Source organism: Pan paniscus, chromosome 7 (genome assembly GCF_029289425.2).
Source record: "Pan paniscus chromosome 7, NHGRI_mPanPan1-v2.0_pri, whole genome shotgun sequence".
NCBI classification, from domain to species: domain Eukaryota; kingdom Metazoa; phylum Chordata; class Mammalia; order Primates; family Hominidae; genus Pan; species Pan paniscus.
Window position 1 is genome coordinate 26,855,182 of NC_073256.2, and position 22,463 is coordinate 26,877,644.

At 49.2% G+C, this 22,463-nt stretch overlaps 1 protein-coding gene and 1 long non-coding RNA gene across 8 annotated transcripts in view; one reads left to right on the plus strand and one right to left on the minus strand.

The window, feature by feature from the left end:
* MSRA (methionine sulfoxide reductase A) overlaps nucleotides 1-22,463 on the plus strand; it is a 424,140-nt gene that overhangs the window by 354,829 nt on the left and 46,848 nt on the right. For 4 of the 7 annotated variants that reach the window (XR_004672804.3, XR_010112903.1, XR_004672805.3 and 1 more), the window contains exon 6: nucleotides 20,018-20,164. Coding sequence is in view for 4 of the 7 variants with exons in the window: in XM_034965627.3 (XP_034821518.1) it covers nucleotides 20,018-20,164 (147 nt within the window). In the remaining 3 variants the exon portion in view is untranslated. Of the gene's footprint in view, nucleotides 1-20,017; nucleotides 20,758-22,463 lie in introns of those variants that run through there. The other 3 variants (XM_034965628.3, XM_057302966.2, XM_055116249.2) reach the window with 2 other exon arrangements.
* LOC129398568 (uncharacterized) lies at nucleotides 384-15,717 on the minus strand. Its single transcript, XR_008626328.2, has 2 exons — nucleotides 2,914-15,717; nucleotides 384-2,122 (listed from the first exon to the last, which is right to left on the minus strand). It is a non-coding gene; the product is annotated as an uncharacterized LOC129398568 (long non-coding RNA).

Consider the following 22,463-nt stretch of genomic DNA (forward strand, 5'->3'; position numbering starts at 1 on the left):
AAAATCGGGCTTCTCAGCATCATTCATTAGCACCACTCTGACTTTACATCTGCATAGTGACATTTAAAGAGGAACATGGGCTGGGCGTGGTAGCTCATGCTTGTAATCCCAGCACTTCGGGAGGCTGACACGGGCAGATCACTTCAGCCCAGGAGTTTAAGACCACCCTGGGCAATGCGGTGAAACCCTGTCTCTACCAAAATTTTTTTAAAAAATTAGCCAGGCATGGTGCACATACCTGTAGCCCCAGCTACCCAAGAGGCTGAGGCAGAGGGATCGCTGGAACCCAGAATCAAGCCGGCAGTGAGCTGTGAGCATACCACTACAATCCAGCCTGGGCAACAGAGCAACACCGTATTTCTAAATAAATAAGTAATAGAGGAGTAGGTAATAAAAAAATCCAGGTTTTAATTTAATTTGTTTAAATGTAAGGGGCACAAGTACAGTTCTGTTGCATGCATACATTGTGTAGTGGCGAAGTCTGAGCTTTTTTAGTGTTAATATCACCCAAATAATGTACGTTGTACCCATTAAGTAATTTCTCGTCCCTCACTCCCCCACCCTCCCACCCTTCCAAGTCTCCAGTAACTATTATGTTCTTGCATATTTAGCTCCCATCCGTAAGATAGAACATGCAGTATTTGACCTTCTGTGTCTGAGTTATTTCACTTAGCATAATGGCCTCCAGTTCTCTCCACATTGCTGCAAAAGACATGATTGTCTTCTTTTTAATGGCTGAGTAGTATTCCATGGTACATATACGCCACATTTTCTTTTTCCGTTCATCTGTTAATGGATGTTTAGGTTGATTCCATATCCTTGCTGCAGTGTGTAGTGCTGTAATACACATCTGAGTGCAGGTGTCTTTTTCATGTAATGATTTATTTTCCTTTGGGCAGATGCCCAGCAGTGGGATTGCTGGATTGAATGGCAGTTCTATTTTTAGTTCTTTGAGAAATCTCCATACTGTTTTCCGTAGAGGTTGTGCTCATTTACATTCTCACCAACAGTGTGTAAGCATTCCCTTTTTTCTGCACCCTTGCCAGCATCTGTTATTTTTTTTGACTTTTTAATAGTAGCCATTCTGACTGGTGTAAGATGATATCTCATTGTGCCTTTGATTTGCATTTCTCCGATGACTAGTGATGATGAGCACTTTTTCATATGCTTGTGGGCCGTTTGTTTTTAAATGAAGTTCATCTCTCCCCTCATGAGAAAGGAGATCATGTAAGGTCTCTTGTCACACGGGGACATGGAATTCTTTTTAGTTAAGATGGCAGATTTGGTGAGTGGTTGAGAACCATGGCTCCAGAGTCAGACTGCCTGGGTTGAAATACTGCCTCTCCTCTCCTTTGCTAAGCACGCTTCTTACCAAATGCAGCAGATACTACTGTGATCTCTAGAGGGGACGTGATGAGGATAACATCAGACAACATGTGTAGAGCATGCAGGGCAGCCTGGTACAGGGTGAATGCATAAACAGCATCACTCCTAGGCCCTCCTCGCCCCCACCAACATGCACGTGCTTGTCCTTGTCTCCCAGAAACACAGGACTTTCACTTGGGTTGATTTAATAGACTCAATCAAGATATTTCTTCATAGAAGCTGGGCACAGCGGCCCATGCCTGTAATGTCAGTACTTTGGAAGGCTGAGGTGGGAGGATCACTTAAGGCTAGGAGTTCGAGACCAGCCTGGGCAACATATACCCTGTCTCTACAGAAAATAAAAAGAATTAGCCTGGCATGGGTGGCACGTGTCTCTAGTCCCAGCTACTTGGGAGGCTGAGGCAGGAGGATCGCTGGAGCCCAGGAGTTTGAGGCAGCAGTGAGCTATTGTGGTGCCACTGCACTCCACCCTGGGTTACAGAGGAAGACCTTGTCTATTATTTTTAAAGATATTTCTTCATAGAGCAAGTCAAAGGAAAAAGATGATCCTCCGAGCCTGTGTCCAGGGTCTTCCCATAGTGGTCTTCCCATGGTCCCATCCATTGCTGTGGGTTTGTGACATTGTGACATGGAGTATTGATGTGTGGCGGGGATGCTTGGCCAGGAGCCACCAACACTCTCGTATGGAAAGTCTGGCAACAGGCTAAGTCTTCCAAGGACCAAAAATCTGGGTGGCCTGTGAAAAACCCAAGTCACTTGTTTGGGGGGTGCCGGTGGAGGACAGGAAAGGGTGGAACAGGATGCAAGTGGCCAGGCCCTTGACGCTCCTACTTCTTTGGGCATAACCCCCGTCACCTCATAATTCCCACAGTGTGACATTCCGTCACATCGCAAAAATAACCAACACAGTTTAGAGCAGTGCTCCTGAAATAGAACCCATGTGATGTATTATCTCAAATATATGATTTCACCTCTTCCTCAAAACAGCACTGAGAGGTAGATATCTTATCCCCCTTTTACAGAAGAGAAGGCCAAGCCTCAAGGTCAGCTCCTGAAGGTCATGCTGTTTGGCAGAACCAGGAGAAGAGCCCAGGCCCCTCTTGTCCCCAACCTCTATGCAAACATGATCTCCTGGAGAACTCCTGGAGATATTTTAAGGAGTGTTTGATACTTAGAGATGCACAGTGCTGCTTTCAGTGTAGAGTGCCATTTTTGTAACTCCAGTTAACATGGATTTTTATTGTCTGAACTGGAAAGCATGCCAATTATATGCAAATTTAAATTGTATAATTAGCTTATGTTCTTGAGGGAGTTCCAGTTCTTCCACTGGTTCTGAGCCTGACGAAAAGGAAAATTATGCTTTGGCAAAGAACACCTATGGCCTATTTTGAATTCTCCTCCCCCACACCCATTTTTCCTTTCTCCCTCCCTCCTTCTCGTCTTTCCTTCCTCCTTTCAAAAAAAAATCCTGACTGTACTTCATTGCTAAGCAGCTTAAACAGCCCGAATGAGACCCCTCCATCTGACCTCCACGCAGGTTTTACTTTTCCTCTTTGTTATTCTCTTGGCAATTAGAAGAACCGAAGAGGCCAGAGTCCTCCGATGACGCCTGCTTGGAAGTTGAGATGCTGTTGCTGAAACTGCTAGAATGCCAGGCATGCTATCACCTGCAGCTTTGAGACGTCACGCTGACAGTATCACAGGAAAACAGCCTTTTGTGGGCCGTCCTCTATGTGTTCACACCGTGTCGTTTTTAAGCTTTAAAGGAAACTGACAAAAGCTGCTTTTCTCTCTGTCTTGAGCTTCACTGAGTATTCTTAACCATGTGGAGCTGGGAGCTAACGCATCACAGCCAACTGTATCTGGAGTGCATTTGCTCATATAGCCCCTATTTTATTTTTTAGTCTTATTTTTAGTTTCCTTTGAATATAATAATAAAAAAACCCAATCATTGAATTCTTAGCCTCAGCCAATATAGTGTGAGGTTAGACATATTGCAGCCCAAGGGAGAATTTCTGCTTGCAAGCCGGTCAGCCTGTTTGCAGTTGACAGATGTAACCTGCCCTAGGGCAAGAGAAAGTCTCAAGGGAGCTTTTAATTTCTTAATATTGAAATGAGCACAACCTTTATTGTCTTAATCAGTGAATAAAAAAAATAAAGTTGCTAAGTCTCATTTTTTAAACATGGCATAAGAGGATTTTAAGAAATTACAATTGCTTTTTAAGTTGCTGTTGAAAGTTAATTTTCTCTGTGTTCAGGAAGATTCTGCCAGCAGCTCCTAGCTAGGTAGTCATATTCCAGTTAAGCAAAACTTTCCCAGGGGTGGCGAGCAGCCCTGTTCTGTGGACACCACCCCTGGGAAGGGAAAGGGTGTGTGTCGTCCACAGAGTGGTTTTACTTTGTCCTTGAACTTGGTTTTTATCACATTTCATAAACTCAGAATGCAGGAGTACTCATTTAAAATTACAGCAGAAATCTTCTGATGCAAACTGCATTCTTTTAGAATATATGATACTTTAGGCAAGGGCCGTATTAACATTTTTTTCACCATTCATAAAGAAGGGATTGATGAATGACAGTGAATAGCCTCTATACAGTCAGAAGGAAAATGTTTCCATTGTTAGTCTGAACAAATAATTGTATATGAAAAAATCTGATGTATTGCAGCTAGTCGTTCTTAAGTGTTTCTTAATTTAATCCAAATTTAAACCACATTTCTTTAAATTAAAAGTGCCTCAATTACAAGGGCCACAGGCTAGTCACTTCTGGTTCCCTGGTACTTTGTGTAATGCCCGAATAGGGACACAGTAAATGTGTGCTGAACCAACTGAAAAAGTTGCTTTCAGAGCTACATGGGTATGAATGTGGACCTGTAGAGATATTACATGTGATATAAACTATCGAACATGATGTTCCAGGTGTAGAACGAAGATGCTCAAGGGGAGCATACCAGAATCATGGGACAGGGGTTACGCGTTTGAAGCCAAAGCATAACTTTGGAATATTTAGAGAACCCTCAAAATTAAACAATAAAAGCAAATCAACTGATTAAAAAATGGACACGAGATTAGAACAGACACTTCAACAAAGAAGTCCCTTCACCTACAGGATGCCTTCGTATACAGAAGGCAAATAGGAACGTTAAAAGGTGCCCAGCATCATTAGTCATTGGAGAAATGCAGATGAAAGCCACGTTGAGATGCTACTCTACACCAGTTAGAATAAGCAAATCAAAGAATCGTGACAATACCAAGTCCTGGGAATGACACAGAGCAATGGGAACTCTCATGCATTGCAGGGGACTGAGGTGGGGAGCGCAAAGTGGCATGATCAGTTTGGAAAACCATTGGAAATTTCCCATCATTTAATATACTTCTACCTACTGTGACCCAGCAATCCCACTCCTAGATTTTTACCTACGAGAAATGAGACGACACAAAAACCCATTCCCAAATGTTTACAGCAGCTTTGTTCATAATAGCCAGAAACAGGAAACAACCTAAGTGGCCTTCAGTTGGGAAATGGAAACAGCACATTGAGGAATGCGTATGCCCAGGAAGGCCCTGATCTCGCCTGTGGCTGCCACGAGGCCCTGCACAAGGGAAGAGAAGAAGAGAAGGCCAAGTGGAGAACCGTGGGGGCCCTGAAGCTTCCTGTGCTCTAGCACACACACAGCCCTCAGCAAAGGTAGGAGTCTGGTGCTTCCAGGCCTGTAAGGAACCCTGTGCCTAACCATTCGGTGATAATTAGCTAACCAAGCTGAGACTTCAATGGCCACACCTGAAAGAGAAGACAAACTTTACAGAATTAGTCCAAGAAAGTCACTGAACAAAGGAACAGCAGCAGCAATACTACACTGTGGGGCAGGACATCTGACTTCCAGAGTTGCCACATTATTTTTTAAAATGTCTGATTTTCAAGAAAAAAATATGTAACAAAGAAACATGACGGTATCCATTACTAAACAAAGACTTTAAATCTGCTGTTATAAATGTGCACCAAGAACTAAAGGAAACTGAAAAAATTAAAAGGAAATGTTAGAGTAATGCCTCAACAAATAAAGAATATCAGTAAGGAGAGAGATATTAAAAAAAAAACTAAGTAGAAATTCAAAGATACAATAACTTTTAAAAAAATCGCCAGAAGGGCTGAGTTGGCGGAAGAAAGAATGAAACTGGAAGATAAATCAATTGATATTATCCGTTCTGAGGAACAGAATTTAAAATGGGGAAAAAAACGGTGATGGTTACATAACCTTGAAAATATTTTAAAAACCACTGAATTGTAAAGTTTGAAAGGATAGGTCAGGCACAGTGACTTATACCTGCAATCATAGTGCTTTGGGAGGCTGAGGCAGGAGGATTGTTTGAGCCCAGGAGTTTGAGACAAACCCAGGCAACATAGCGAGACCCCATCTCTACAAAAAATAAAATAAAACTAGCCAGGTGTGGTGGTGTGCTCCTGTAGTCCCTGCTACTTGCGAGGTTGAGACAAGAGGATCGCTTGAGCCTAGGAGTTTGAGGTTGCAGTGAGCCATGATCGTGCCACTGTACTCCAGCCTGGGTGGCAGAATGAGACTGTGTCTCTGAAGAAAAAAAAAAATGAATTTTATGTGAACTACCTCTCAATATAAAATGATTATCTGGGGGGATGGGCAAGAGCACAGTTTAGAAAAGGCTCTGGAAGACACAGTCCCAAGAGACATGTGTAAGTAAACAGGAGGCATCCTGCTGACTTAACTTTCTCATTTTACAGCTGAAGAAACTGAGACCCAGATGAGTGAAACAAACTATCCAGTGCTTCTTACCTAAGAGAAACAAATGCCTCCAACCATTCTACAGTGGGTGTGACCCACCATCTCAGTTTGCCAGGACTTTCCTAGCATTGGCACTGAAAGTTATGCATCCTGAGAAACCCCCAGCCCTGGCAGCCAAGACACTTGGCCACTCTGTCAACCGTCTGCAGTGAGACTATTCTTTCTAGTGGCTCTGAATTGCTGCAGTTCTTCTGTGAATGAGAAACGGTGACATTCAGAGGAGTCCCATTGCCCACTGAATTCAGTGCTCTAAGCTTAAGCATCTGCTGCTATGCTTGAAGTTCTTTTCTATTCAACCTTTTGGAATGAAGGCTCTTTCCTTTTAACAAAATCTGCATTTCATCCCCAAGGTGAAACCTGCTGTCCTTGGCTTTCCCTGAAAAGTGAAAAGTGGTTTTCTTTGTGTACTAAATGCTAAGCATATAACAAAAATCAGAAGTTGTAGTTAATTGATTGCAGATATGAAAAAGCAGATTATAACCCCTCAGAGATCTATACAAAGACAGGGACAGGGAAAGAGAAGGAGAAGATCCATGTCTCCTGAAACTGAAAGCCATGAAAAGAAAACTCGTAGAGGAAAAGTCACTTGAATTATTTTTAAAAGCCAGCAGACCTCAAAGGAAAGCCCAAATCAAGAGGAAGCAGCAGTCCTTGAATGCATGATGGAGGGAAACCATCCTGCGGGTGGAGGGTGCACTGTCTGAGCCAGAGCAAATGGGTGGTGGCACATTTCAACTATAGGGCCCTGAGTTTCATGCTCTGGCCCCAGGAGGGTGCAGCTTAGCCCTGCAGCCAGCCCTGTCCAGCCTGGTGGGTCCCCACCATTCAAGATGTGCAGTAGAGAAGGAAGGACCCATTCCCCTTGCATCTAGGAAGTTATGCTTGGAATTTGTGAGGTGTGGGGAGGTGAAGGATGACAAGGAAGTAATGGGAAAACAAATGACGGCCACCCACTTCCTCTGGGTCCCCACTTGAGCTCAGCCTTACAGACCTTGGTGCATGCAAGCAGGTGAGCCTCAGAGGCAGCTGCTGTCTTTGCCTGGGTTCACGTGGTTCCTTCAGTCTCCTGAAGTGTCCCCTTGTACCACTGTGATTGCAGGCGATGGAAGATCAGGGGTTGTGCAGCTGGGTCCCCAGAGACGGGTACGCAGAAATAGGCCACAGCTTGATGCCTCCAGCAGCCTCTCCATCAACCTCTGCTTCCATCTTTTCCTGTAGTTGAGCCCCAGGGTCCCATCTGCTGGGTCGCCCTCGCCCTGGCCTAGCCCACCTTTCCAGTTTATCCTTGATTTCACCTGACTTGCCCTCCCTGCACTCTCCTCCGGACCTGTCAGCACCCTCAGATACACCTCATTACCCCCCACCCCCAGCCTCCATGTGTTTGGTCATGGAGTTTCTTCTGCTTGCAGCATGCCCTTCACACCCTACTGCTGCCTACTGTCAAATTCCCAGTTCAGTGCCCACCTCCTCCTGCATTTTCCCAGCAGGATTAACCTTTCCTTCCTCCATGCCCTCAAAGGACTGTTTGCACCTCCATTTCCGCACATCCCCTCTGCCTCGCGTGGTGGATATTCACAGTCCTGTGTGTCCTCTCTCCACCAAGGGAATTCTGACCCTCTGGATGGGGGACAGGAGTCCTCATCACTCCCTGGGGTGTGGCTGTTGGTGTGAGGGAACTTCTCCTGCCTGAGCCTGCTTCCCCAGCACCTGGCACGGCACCTGCTCACGCTGGGCACTGCAGACATGTCGTGGGAATTGCCCATACACTCTTCTGAGAGCACCTCGCGGGCAGGGCTTGTGCTGTTCATCCCCGTGTTCCTCGTGCCTAGCCCCGTCCTTGACACACAGCCAGTGCGCAATAACAATTGTCAAGATTCATTCATGAAGTGAAGTTGGAGAGTTTAAAAACTTCTTCACAGAGAAATCTGCTCGCTTCGGCTGAACTGTGCTGACTTCCCAACCCTTCGGTATCACACCCCATGCCCGGGAAAGCCCAGGAAAACCAACGCAGGAAATAAACGATTCCATCGGGCAGTGCTGCTCCCAGCGTGGGTTTGTCAGTGTCCTTATGTGAGGGCCCAGGGTGATGGAGCCATCACTGGCTGGAGCATGGCTGGTTACTGTGGCAAAGGGTGGACAAGTAGGGACGCTTCCGCTAGTGCTTTATAGCGTCTGCCTGGAGACCACCCATGTGACTTTCACTCACAGCTTACTGGCCAAAGCAAGTCCCGTGGGTGACCTGACTTCAAAAGGAGGGTGAGGGAGTTGGAGACCACTTGTGCAGTTGGCCACACTTGCCTGCAAGAGCAGAGCTGCTTACACTCTAACCTCACATGGGATTCGGTACGTCTGGGGAAGGGCCCAGACTTTGCATTTCTTGCAAACTTTGCAGGCTGTCTGAGGAGCAAGGGCAGAGCCGTGGAGCCAACAAGCTGAAACAAACTCATTCCTTCCTCTCCTTCTCCATCCTCCTCGTCCTCTGCAGAGACACAACTCAGCTTGTAGCTGTGTCATTCTGCATTGCAAACCAAGAGAAATATCCTTAGCAGTCTGAAGACACTGTGATTTACCTCGAGGGTGCGGAGGACAGAGGAATAGATAATGAAAGCCATTAGCTGTGTGACAAACCTGCAGAGTATGGGAAAGGACGGAAAACAGGAGCGCTGCAGCTGTACGAAGAAGCCCCATCCGTCCAGCTAGAGGCCGTGCATTTGCATAAGCAGGTCTCTTAATGGACCAAGTTAGATCTAATTGTGTCACCTCTTTCTCTCCTTTCCCTCCCAATGAGTTCACAAAGCTGGGAGGGTCAGTGAGCTCTGATGGGGGCTTGTTAAGGCTTCAGCCCCTTTGAACACGCTTCTTGTCATTGTCACACTGTGGTGGCCTGGGTTTGTCCTCCTTGCATGTGCCAGCAGTGATTGATGACTCACAGGGGCAATTCCATTGTCCCAGAGCCTGGAGCTCCTGTTGCTCCAGGGTCCTCTTTGGTGTTGAAGAGAAGCACTCATCCCTTCATCAGAAGACACACACACACACACACGCACACTCCATATAGGCTTAGTAAGCCCAGCCAGTCAGTGCCCAGTCAGCCGTCCCCTTTCCTTGTGGCTGAACCGCAGGAGGTGGGGGTGCATCTGCTCTGCACCACTCAGCCAGAGATGCAGGAGCCTCTGCCCAGCTCAGAATAGATGATGTTTTCTTATTAGTGGCTTTATTTAAAAGCCAGCCCCGTCATTTCACATTTTTTTTTAAAGTTTTGATTGACATCTATCTGGTCAACCTGTGCTCCCTATGGACTAAAATAGCTGACTGGGGCATTGTGTGGGCTTATTAAACCTGCATGGTGTGTGTGTGTGTGTGTGTGTGTGTGCGCGCGCGCGCGCGTGTCTGTGTACACGCACGTGTGCACACGCAGGACAAGCATAGCATGGAATTTGATGGAGTGGATGTGGAGGGAATTGAAGTGGTCTCCGTGCAGAAGGGGAAGGTAGGAACCAAGTGAAGTGCCTTGTACAGGCGTCCTGCTGCCGCTAGAGGGCGAAGTGAGTCTAGAATCCACACGCCCGCGTCCTGCCTGCGAGTTTTCCCCTAAGGCAGCTCTGCTGGCTCCTGGACAGCAGCTTCAAGTTGACCTCTTAGAATCCCGACCCTCATTTCCGATGGGCTCAGGGTCATAAATTAGATTTCTGTTCTAGGAAACTAATTTCATACCACCACAATACTTTAAAAAGTGATCACAAAATGAAATACACATATACGTTTTACAAATAATTACATGAAAAACCTAACACTGAAGGCTAAATTCCTTTGGTGGGTGTAGGGGATGGGGATTGCTTGGAGAAGACATAATGAGGCTTGCAGTCTGATGAGGTTTGAACTGCAGGTACCGTCTTTCTTTCCTGTGACTTTCCCTTTAGCAAGCACAGCCATTCCTCCTTGCCACAAGGGCCTTCAAACTGTGACGGAAATGAGGGTCATCTGTCTTGGAAATATGCACCGCTGAGTGGATCTGCCTGCCCATTTCCGGAGCCCTGTGCCAGGCGACTGCTGGGGGATGGGCAGTTGCAGTGGTGACTCTGGAGGGGCAGCTCAGTTCATAGGATCTAATCATGGTTGGATGGACTCCAGAGGGTCATAGGATCCTTTGAAATTATAAGCAAGTATTTGATTGTGAGTTTATTTGGGTAGAGTGTCCGAAGCATTCACTGGAGTCTCAAGGGAATCCATGGTCCCCAAGAGACACTATTGTACATTCAGGTTCCTTTCTAGTAATACTTTTTTTCTAAAAAGTGTCTGTAGGTCAGTTCTTCTAAGTCCTTCTAAGGACTTCTAGAGATAGTAGTGATAGTGGTACAACAATGTGAAGGTACTTAACTGTACACTTAAAAATGGCTAAGATAGTACATTTTATGTTATGTGTATTTTACTACGACTAAAAAAAAAAAAGAAAAGAAAAAAACCAACAACAAAAAAACACCAACAGGGAGAACCACTTGAGCCTGAGAGGTCAAAGTCGCAGTGAGCCATGATCACGCCACTGCACTCCAGCCTGGGTGACAGAGTGAGACCCTGTCTCCAAAAACAAAACAAAACAAAAATATGTCTATAGGTCAGTCCTCCTAAGGCGGGGGGTGAATACATACATACGGCATCCTTGTGCGCACAAACACAGGGTGCACATGCAGGCCCCTCCCTCCCACGCATGTGCCCACAGGTGCATAGGCATCAGCATCTCTAGAGCCAGCCCCCTCCACTCCCTCCCGACCCTGCTCTGTAGAATTCCTATACAAGGTTCTTGTGGATTTGTATCATCCCTTGCACCTCTCACGTGTCGCAGGACAGAACACTCGGCATCCTGGCGGCTTCCTTATGCCACAGCCCCAAATTCCGGGAACAGCATGGACATGGGAGGGGGCATGGAATCCAGACCTGGATTCTTGTCCCGGACCTACCCCTCACCCTTGTGAATTTGAGTAAGGCATGTGAATTTGAATAAGATCCCTAACTGCTTTGGGTTTCCTGGTGGGTAAAGTGAATTCAAGTAAGGTCTGTGGATTTAAGTAAGGTCCCTAACTGCTTTGGGTTTCCTAGTGGGTAAAGTAGAATAACGGCCCCACCCTGCAGGATGACTAGCCTGATGACGTGAGATGGTGAAAGAGAGGCACCCTGCAATCCGTCTCTGCCCCATTAGAGGGGCCCTGCAAACTCCTCCTGACATCCATTAGAAAATTGACACTGTACCTGGTGCTTAAAACACAAATGCTGCTTTCCTGGCACTCTGAGTATGTCTCCTGTCATCTCTTAGAATCAGGAGGTTACTTGGGAAGTTGGTGGCGCTTGGTGTTTAGAGCGTATATCTCTTTGGGTGGAGGGCAGGCGGGCAAGTCTAGCTCTCTTGCCATCAGGTGACCCAGGACAAGCTCTCTGTTAGCTTTCTGTCTTTATAATGGCGTCATGGCCACTGGGATCAGCTGGGTTGGGCAGGAGAAAGAATGGCCAAGCCATATGCTTGGGGCAAGTCCTTCTGCTGTCATGTTCCTTTTGCAGTTCTGTAGAGGAGCACAGGGTCAGCGCTGGAAGCTGCTGATAAAACAGGCTGGAGCATAACGAGGTGTCTTTGTGGGGTGTGCTTGTCATGTTCCCAGTTGTGTATTATTTGACAGCTAAAGAAACAAAAGCAACAAAATATGGCATGTACGTAGAGTGGAATACTATGCAGCCTTAAAAAGAAAGGGTATTCTGACGCATGCCACCTCCTGGAGGAAGCTTGAAGACATTAAGTGAAATATGCCAGTCACAAAAAGACATACTGTGGAATTCCATGTATATGAGGGAGCTAGAGGAGTCAAATTCAGAGGAGACAGAAAGCAGAATGGGGGTTGCCCGGGTCTGGGGAGTAGGGGAACAGGGAAGTTTTTTTTTTTTTTTTCTATTTGTGTTTTTATTAGAATTATTGAAGGAGAGGGGAGAGGTGCTATTGATAATATTGGGGCTTCTCATCTAAAAATATGGGGAGACTCTTTGAATCCATTTGTATTGTATAACAAACTACCCCAAAACTTAATGACATAAAACAACAAATACTTCTTATTTCTTACAGTTCTGTGGACTGACAACACGTGGTTCTTGTGGTCTGGAGAGCCCATCTGAGGCTGGATAGTCTTAGGTGGCCTTTCCTTCATGCTGGGGTCTCACCTTACACAGCTAGGATGATGCGGGCCTCTTTCCATATGGTCTCGGATCTGCAGAGTTACTAACCCAGCCAGGTTCAGTGGTAGCACAGGTGATCCTGGCAGCAAGAGAGGGCAGCCCCCACCCCATGTACAAGTGCTTTTCATGCCTATGTTAGTATCACATATGCTATCGGGGAACAGGGAAGTTTTATGCAGAGTTTCAGTTCAGAAAGATGAAAAAGTTCTAGAGATAGTAGTGATAGTTGTACAACAATGTGAATGTACTTAACACAACTGTACACTTAAAAATGGCTAAGATAGTACATTTTATGTTGTGTGTATTTTACCACAACTTAAAAAAAGAAAAGGAGAATCACTTGAGCCTGAGAGGTCCAGGCTGCACTGAGCCATGATCACGCCACTGCACTCCAGCCTGGGTGACAGAGTGAGACCCTGTCTCCAAAAACAAACCACCACCAAAAACCAAAGAGATGGCCTGTGAAATAAACGTCACGTGTTTTGAGTCCCGGGAATGTGAGCTGGGTGGGGAGAGTCTGACTCACATACAGGCTGATCCATGTGTAGAGCTCCTTTGGGTATTTTATAACCTACTGGGCTGCTGGGGCAGGGCGGCATCCTTGTCTAGCCACCTGTGGGAGTAGTCAGGAGCCAGGGTTCAGGGCTGCCCTCGGCTGCTGACCGGTGGCTGTGGTCATGCCTCTCCTCTCCCCCAGGCTTCCCTGTCCTCAGCTGAGAAACAGGAATAAGAAGCCTACATTTTAGTCAATGGAAGGTTCACGTGAATAGAGAGTGGAAGCCCTTTGGAAACACTGTTGTTCTGGACAAACACAGGGTCCTGGTCTCCACTCTAGGCTCTGGGTCTCAATGCCTTTCTAACCTTGCCCACTGGTGCCCACTGCCACCTGTGCTGCCAGGAGCCATCCTGCATTTCCCAGGGTGGTATGAGAGCGTGTCACCTCCATGCAATAGGCTGAGACACTCGGGCACTTGGAGAATCTCGGTGATCCTAATCATAAGCTTGTTAGCAGGCTGCAGTCAGCAGAATGATCACATGTTCATTACATTTATTACCAGAAAGGCTCTTTACTGGCCGCCCTAGAAGGACGGATGGGACCTGCTGTGCCCGGCTGGCAGGCCTTCTGTAAGGAGTGACCCGGCTGCTTTTTGTGCATCTGTGGTATTCCTATGAGTCGCTGGAGCTGGAGACCGAGCTGAGGTGGATGAGGCCTAGGGGGCTGGGGGCTCCATCACAACTTACAGATGCCTACCCGCCTTCCTGCCCCAGAGATCTGCTGCTCAGCCATAGAAATGGGGACTCCATGGGGGAATGTGGAAATGGGGGCTACTTAAGGAGGGCAGGATAGGCAGGCTAGCTTTCACCCCTGGGTGGGGATTTTTGGGAAATGGAGCCAGTATTCTGCAGTAGTTAAAATACGCCAGGCAGGCTGTGTCGTGGCTCACACCTGTAATCCCAGCACTTTGGGAGGCCAAGATGCGAGGATCGTTTGAGGCCAGGAATTTGAGACCAGCGTGGACAACATATAGGGAGACACTGTCTCTATAAAAAAATTAAAATTAGCCAGGTATGGTGGTGTACGCACTTGTAGGCCCTGCTTTTCTGGAGGGGCTGAGGTACAAAGATCGCTTGAGCCCAGAAGGTAGGGCCTGCCATCAACCATGGTTGCACCAGTGTACTCCAGCCTGGGTGGCAGAGCAAGACCCTGTCTCAGCAACAGAAAAGCCAGGCAGGGCATGGTGCACTTTCTGTGCCCTCTCTGCATTCCTCGTCCTAGCACAGTGAACTAGGTAAGGGGCCCATTTCACAGGCAGAAAAGCTGAGTCCAAGGAGAAAATGACAACAGAAGGAAGGCACAGGAGGCTTCCTGGGGTCATTGAGGAAGAGTCTGTGAGAAAAACACAAATGACCAATTCTGTTAGGTGACCTTCCAGAAATTCCCTGGGCCAGGTGTCGCCCCACATGTGTTACTGTATACAGTCCTGCTGACTTCTTTCTAAAAGGTCAGCAAGACACACACACACAAAAAATGCCACAAGCAAAAGTGAAGATACTTGGAGTCAGTAAGAGAGAGAAAAGTTGCCGGGAGCTAGGCTCAGGTCATTCCTCCCCTGAAGTGGAACGTGGAAGGGGCATGTGATACTGGCTGTCGGTACAGCCCTGGGGGTACCTGGCCCCACAGGCTGGAGTAGGGAGCTGGGCCGGGGCTACCCTGTGCAGAGGCAGGCCCTGGGGTTGAGCAGCAAGAGCACATCTTTCCAGGCTTTTGAACCAATCTAGGCAGTTACTTCAACCAGGCAAGTCCGTCATGACCTGAACTCATTCTCCATCCCCAAAAGTGACCCCATAGGGCCTGGAGGATGAGCACAGTCCCGTGAGGGCACCTGGGTCTTGAGGCCGGAGTGCCACTGCCCTGCCTCCCTCCGTCCAGCACAGTGTTTCTGGTGACATCCCACTGTCACGGGTGCAGCCTCCTTATTGGAAGGCGCCTAAAGATTCAGTAGGTGATGTGGGCAGTTGTCTCGGCAGTCACGAATGGTCAGCCGTTTTTATGGGTCCTCCCCATGGACGACGGGAGAGGGGAGAGGCCACCAGGCTGCGCATTACCTGGGTCCCCACCCTCTTCCTCCTCTCCAGCTCTCCTGACAGTTCTCTCCTGCCTGCTCCTGAGGGCCAATGAGAGGCAGTAAAACCGAGATCAGGATCTAAGGCGTTCCATCTGCTCCAATTCGTTAAGGAAAAGTAGATGACCACAAGCATTGGTGTGTCAGCCATGATCAGTAACACGCTACCTAGGAACCCCTGCCCCATCACTGACTGGGACACCTGGTATGTGTTGATAGTGCAGGAAGGGGGCTCAGGAGACTGGCGTGCACCCATGCCAGCACCTGCGTAGCTTGGCCTCGGTGCCAGGTTGACCAGTGGACTTGGGGTGGGGCGGGGAGGGGGGGGTGGCAGCAGAGGAACCATCTGTAACCCAGAGGTGACAGTCTTCGTCCCCTACCTCCCCCTGCTCCTGCACCACCCCACTCTCCCTGCAGAAGAGCAAATGGGCTTTTTCAGGAGCCGTGGATGACAGAGAGGCATCCTTCTGTGCTCCCTGCAAGGACACAGCACCACAGGGCCACCATCTAAAGACTGAACCTGCCCATGGAACTGGCCAGGACTCTATGACACGGAAAGTGGCTGCCTGAGTCCGTCGTCCCCTTCTCCCTCCCACCATTCCTTCCCAGGCCCTAGAGGAGGTGCTGGGTCTTGAGGTAGCCACAGGGACCCAGGTGGAATCCAGAAGCAGAGAGAATCTCCAGGAGATCCCAAGAATCCATAGTTCATTTTCTCATTCATTCATTCATTCATTCATTGCACACAGTGCACAAAGCCCCGAGATGAGGGAGAGACACAGACAGTCCTGGGTAGTGGAAGTGACTTGGAGAACAGAAGGGTTTTTGTAATGCAGCGTCATCAGCGCTGTCGGGCATTGTGATGCCACGCGAACATAGTATGTGGAGCAGCTTCTGCCTTCAAGAATCAGGCAGGTTTCATAGAGGTGGGGACATTTGGCCTGGGTCCTCAGAGATGGATAGGAGTTCCTGCGATGGAAAAGAGGAAAGGACATTCCTTGGAGATCGTGTGCAAGGGAATGGAACATTCGGGAAACAGGTAAAAATGAACAACACCAAAGAAAATAGTGCGCAGAGGGGAAGGAAAGGCTGAAAAGGTAGAAGATGGTGAGGCAGACGATGCTGAGGGGTGAATCAGGGAGAAGGGTCTGGGGTGGAGTGGGAATGGGGAGAAGGCCCGGGGTGGAGTGGGATGGAGAGAAGGACCCGGACTGGAATAGGATCGGGGAGAAGGGCCTGGGGTGGAGCAGGAATGGGGAGAAGGCCCGGGGTGGAGTGGGACGGGAAGAAGGACTCGGGATGGAATAGGATCGGGGAGAAGGGCCTGGGGTGGAGTGGGATGGGGAGAAGGACTCGGGATAGAGTGGGATTCGGGAGAAGGGCCTGGGGTGGAGAGGGACAGGGAGAAGGGGCCAGGGTGGAGTGGGATCAGGGAGAAGGGTCTGCGGCGGAGCTAAACTGGACGGGGAGAAGGGCCCGGGGTGGGTTGGATCGGAGAGAAAGGCCTGGGGTGTTCTGATTCGGGGCCAGGGAGAGGCCCCCTCCTGGGTTAGGGGAGGTGCTGGGGCAGGCCCAGATCTCCCAGGCTCCCTGGTGAACAGTCAGGGCAGTGCACTCTTTGAAGATCGCCAAGCCTGCAGGGCCCTGGAGGGAGATGTCATGATTAACTTAATGCTGTCACTTGTGCCGCACACGGCGGGGCCCACCCCGGGGGACAGCGAAGGAGCAGGGCGGCTGCGAAGCCCACTGAAAACAAGACGTGAATCTGAACAGTGGCGGAGGGAGACCTCGCAGAATGCATGGATGGAGTTGTCCGAGGGGAGTGACTTGCAAGTGAGGCAGCGGACGAAAGGGGACCAGGAAGACACTAGATGTGACCTTCCGTGGTCCCTTTCCCCTTCTTTCGCACCTAGTCTCTATTTTGTCCTTTCCCTCAGTTTTGGCGGCGGGTTATGGGATGGGGGGGAGTGCTGGGAAGGACAACCGAAGCCTGCAGATTGACGCCACGCTCATCGCAGGCCGGTGGCCGCCACCTCTATCCGCCACCCGACAGGACCCGTCCATGAGGGCCCAGGCCCAGGGCGGTGCAGAGGCGTGGGTGGGCTGCGGTTTCCCTGCTCGCCTTGGAGGTTTTTCTTAGTGAAGTGTCTGCCATCTTGTGGCTGAGGCTGGTACTGCCGAGGCCCACCGGCAAACCTCCCTTCCGGGCTCCCCAAGGGGGTCCCTGGGCCTGCAGGTGGCTGCGAAGGGAGGAGGAGGAGGGGAGGTGGGCAGTGGCGCTGGCCTCCCTGCGTGGACCCACTTCCTCCCACGCTGTGCTCAGAGAATCTTCTGGAGACAGCAGCTGTGCCTGGAAGGCCATCCTTGTGCCTAGGAGGACAGGGAAGAGGCTGGATCTCAGACACAGGCAGGCTGGGAGGTCTGCACAGGTGTGGCCATAGAACACGGACGCCTCCAGTAGGCAGGCACAGGCAGCTCAGGGCCGGGAGCGAGGCCCCTCTCAGCAGGCGGTGTCAGCCGCGGAGTGGGTAGGTCCTCTGAGGACGATCACACCTGTGGGCAAGAGCACACCCGGGCTCTGGGCCAAGTAAGCCTGTGAATCCCACTGGCGTTGTGAACCCGGAGCCCTTGGGATCCGATTTTTTATTTGCTCTTTGGATACAGCTGCAAGAGATGACAGATTATTTTACATCCCTCAGTTCTCCGAACTTGCCTTGGACCAGGAATGTCAGGCCCTCACCTTGCCTTTTTCTCTTCTCCAAACTCTCTGGTGCTGCCTGGAGCAGATGGCACCCCCCACAGACGTCGTCCTTATTGTTGTCACAGAATATTCCATTTCCACAGCCACCTGGCATCCCAAAGCCTTCCTTCAGTGGGCAGCCTCTTCACAGGCAAATGCTAGCGATGGTTCAAGTCACACGGCAGGCACATACTCCATTTCCAAGGAGGTCATTGCTAACTCTAAATCTACCCCTGTTACTTAGCCAACCCCACATGCTCATTCTTAGAGAGGTTCTGTTCCCTGAAAACAGTCTGGAGCCAAATGCTGTGTGAGCTGGGGCCCAGTCGTGGAAACAGAAAACTTCCATTCCGTGAAGCTGGATGGATTCTACAGAAGGAATTCTGTGTTTACAGAATCGTTAGCAGGGCTGTTCGCGTGAAGGTCAGGGAAAAGCACCCCAAGATTTCAGGATACCAAGAAATTACTGAAATTGCCAAAAGTCATTGCTGATGGCATTCCACGGACTCTGTGGAGAGGGCCAGGAGGAGCTGGCAGAGTCTTGGGTCTGCTTCCTGCAGAGTCCTGCGCTCATCCTCACAGCTGCGCCCTGCAAAGAATAGCTTCTCCTTTTACGTAGCCTGCCAAATTTCGTGTGAGTTTCTCTGATTGGTGGAATCTGAAGCAGGGCCTTGCTGGCAGCAGAATCTGGGGAATGCAGTCTGCGAGCTTTCCGCCTGTGCGGTACGAGGGTGAGCTGAGAATGTCAGGGACCAAGGCACAGTATCTGATACACACTTTTAAATATGGGTGATAATAATAGGACTTCCTTCCCGTGGCTGTTGTGAGGCTAAAATTAACATGTGTGAAGTCTTTGCACAGATCATGGCATATGGTAGACCCTCAATAATTGCTAGTTTACAAAAAATTGTCAAAACTGACATTAGAGTGGCTCCTCATTCTCATTCCTAACCCCTGCAAGAAAACTGGCTGCCTCTGAGCTGGCTGGTCTAACCCACCCGTCTTGGCGGGGACCCTGCCCCTTGTCGTTCCGGACCTGCTGGGCCTCAAGATCCTCGATCGGCCTTCTGCTGGCTCAGACGGCGAAACAGAGATGCAGGAAATAAGTGACATTGCTCAAGAAAAACCTGAAGCAGTGAATCATGCTGAATATTAATATTGGATGCACTGTGCTTGGCAGACTTGAAGACTTCATCTCACATGGACCAGTGGACAGTCAGAGTGTGGTTGGTCCCCTCGTGAAAACATGGGTGCTGGCTCTGCTTTGCAGCTCTGTACTGAATGGAGGCAGTGAGAGTGGGTTGAGCCTCTGTGGCCGTGTGCTCACATGCTTCAAGCAGCCTGCAACAGGAAAGAATTAGGGCACAGCTGAAATCCGAAGGGGAGAAGAAGCAGGCTGAAATCCACGGGGAGCAATGTCTATTTCTTAGTCTGTCTCCTGCCCCAAATAGCCCCTCTCTCCTTTCCCAGCTTGTGTTGATACGTGTCTTTCCCTGGCAGCAGATGTCACCGGGACGTAAACTAGAACGCAGAGGGTGGTGATGAGCCACAGGCCACATCCTGCCCTGCCCTGACTCCCCAGGCTCCCTGGCCTGGAGTTCAGAGTACAGACCCCAAGCGACCACCTGCTCACCAGGACGTGCCAGCAGGGTCCTTCTCCCCAGAGCCACAGCGAGTGAGGGGACACTCTGTCTATCCTGGGAGTGGGCTGGGGTCCTGTTCCTGAGCTGGTGGGCAGATGGGATAGTGCCAGGTAGAGCTGCAGCCATTCTGTCCATCCCTGCCCCATCCCTACCCTGTCCACCCGTTTCATTCCCTCCCACTGTGGCCCTGTTGAGCCCTCTCAGGGACATCCATTTACCCTCGGGGACAGCCAGGGAGCCATGCTTACCTGCTGTTTCCCCTGGGAGAGCTTTGGGGCCAGTTTCAAACAGACCCACAGCGTCCAAACCAGGGCCCCCAACATGCACTTGGGACGGCAGGGGTGTGGGGGTAGAGTGTAAGTTACTGATTTAAAAATCTGATATAAACCTGATTTCAGTTCCCAGTCAGCTGAGGCACAGCAAGGTAAGTCCCTGCCCAGCGTCACTCCACTTGGGATGCGGAGAGCCCGGCCTAAAGGGGACCCACTGCACATCCCAAGCCACGCGTCTGCTCACTGCAGCCCTGGCCCCTCAGTGCCACCCCTCGCAGGTGCTGTCTCTCTAGCATGGGAGCTGATGGCGCCTTTCTGTGTCCCCACAGGTTCTTTCAGAGCACGGCTTCGGCCCCATCACTACCGACATCCGGGAGGGACAGACTTTCTACTATGCGGAAGACTACCACCAGCAGTACCTGAGCAAGAACCCCAATGGCTACTGCGGCCTTGGGGGCACCGGCGTGTCCTGCCCAGTGGGTATTAAAAAATAATTTCTCCCCACATGGTGGGCCTTTGAGGTTCCAGTAAAAATGCTTTCAACAAATTGGGCAATGCTTGTGTGATTCACAATCGTGGCATTTAAAGTGCACAAAGTACAAAGGAATTTATACAGATTGTGTTTACCGAAGTATAATCTATAGGAGGTGCGATGGCAAGTTGATAAAATGTGACCTATCTCCTAATAAGTTATGGTGGGAGTGGAGCTGTGCAGTTTCCTGTGTCTTCTGGGGTCTGAGTGAAGATAGCAGGGATGCTGTGTTCACCCTTCTTGGTAGAAGCTAAGGCGTGAGCTGGGAGGTTGCTGGACAGGATGGGGAACCCCAGAAGTCCTTTATCTGTGCTCTCTGCCCGCCAGTGCCTTACAATTTGCAAACGTGTATAGCCTCAATGACTCATTTGCTGAAATCCTTGGCTTTACCAAATCTAGACATGCATAAGGTGCTTTCTCTCCCTTTTCAGCCCTCTCTGTGCAGAGAAAAGATGTGAGTCCGCTTGATGAATCCTAATGCTTTGCTTAGAGCTATGAGAAATGTTTGTTTTAATAAAAACCTACAGTCCAATAATGCCAGCTGCCTGACATCTTCTCTGTCTTTGGCTTGCTTAGGTAGGATATTTTTAAGTGCTGTAAGATGAATTTAAGAGCTCTAAACAGCTTGGGAGGGAAAAAGCCTCAGAGCCGTTTACCCCCAAATGGGAACAATTCGGATGAAATTTTTGGTAAACATGCACACCTCTAGCTCCTTGCAACCTAAGTAATAGTAGTTGTTCTCCAGGTGCCTGTCACATCCCTCATGTCACAGGTTGTTCTAGTTATAGCAGACCCCTTCAATCCCTGCCCTTAAGAACCTTTACATTCCAGAGAAGGAGTCATAAACATGGAAAGAAATGATGAAATAAGATGATGTCAGGTTCTGATGAGGGATGCGAAGATGATGAATGGGATAGGGCAGTCAGTTGCGTCTGGGGGCTGTGAGATCGTGTTCAGGGCTGTTTTAGCGAGGTTGGTCAGGGAGGGCTTTGCAAGGTGGTGAGACTTGATGTGTTAGTCCATTCTCGCGTTGCTATAAAGAAATGCTCGAGACTGGGCAATTGATAAAGAAGAGAGGTGTGATTGGTTCACAGTTCCACAGGCTATACAGGAAGCATGATTCTGGCATCTGCTTGGTTTCTGGGTAGGCCTCAGGAAAGTTAGAATTATGATGGAAGCGGGAGGGGGAACAAGTGGGGGTGCCACATACTTTTAAACTGTGAAATCTCAGGAGACCTCCTTCAGGAGAACAGCACTGAGGGATGGTGCTAAACCCTGAGAAGCCGCCCCCATGGTCCAGTCCCCTCCCACCAGGCCCCACCTCCAATACTGGGGATTACAATTCGACAGGAGATTTAGGGGGGAACACAGATCCAAACCATATCACTTGAGAAGGAAATGAACTAAATCAGTAGTCCCCAGTCTTTTTGGCACCAGGGACCAGTCTCATGAAAGACGATTTTTCCACAAGTGGGTGGTGGGAGGAAGGGGGATGTTTTTGGAATGATTCCAGCACATCACACTTATTGTGCACTTTATTATTATTACATTGTAATATATAATGAAATAAGTATACAACTTATCATCATGTAGAAACAGTGGGAGCCCTGAGCTTGTTTTCCTGCAACTAGATGGTCCCATCTGGGGGCAGTGGGAGACAGTGACAGATCATCAGGCATTAGATTATCATAAGGAGCATGCAACCCAGATCCCTCACATGCACTGTTCACAGTAGGGTTCACACTCCTATGAGAATCTAATGGCACCGCTGATCTGACAGGAGGTGGAGCTCAGGAGGTAATGTGAGCAATAGGGAGCGGTTGTAAATACAAATGAAGCTTCGCTTACTTGCCTGCCACTCACCTCCTGCTGTGAGGCCTGGTTCCTATCAGGCCACCGACCAGTACCAGTCCATGGCCCAGTGGTTGGGGACTCCTGAACTAAATGATGCAGGACCTAAAGGAGGAAGCATGTTGGGAATACACTAGTGGAAGTGGAAGCTATTCCATCAGTAGAGAGAACCCTCAGTGAGGCAGGTGGAACCAGGTCACAGAGAGCCTTCTACAGGATGAGATAATGGGCTTTTTAGTTAATTCTATTTAATTGGGCAGCACTGGAGCTTTTTACACACTTTCTCCCTTATTTATTTTTAACCGGAGCAACTGGTTGGCTGGGGGTATGATTTGCTTGTAGGAAGTTGGATGTGAGGTGGAGGTAATGGGATGAATTGTGCAGTTTTGGCC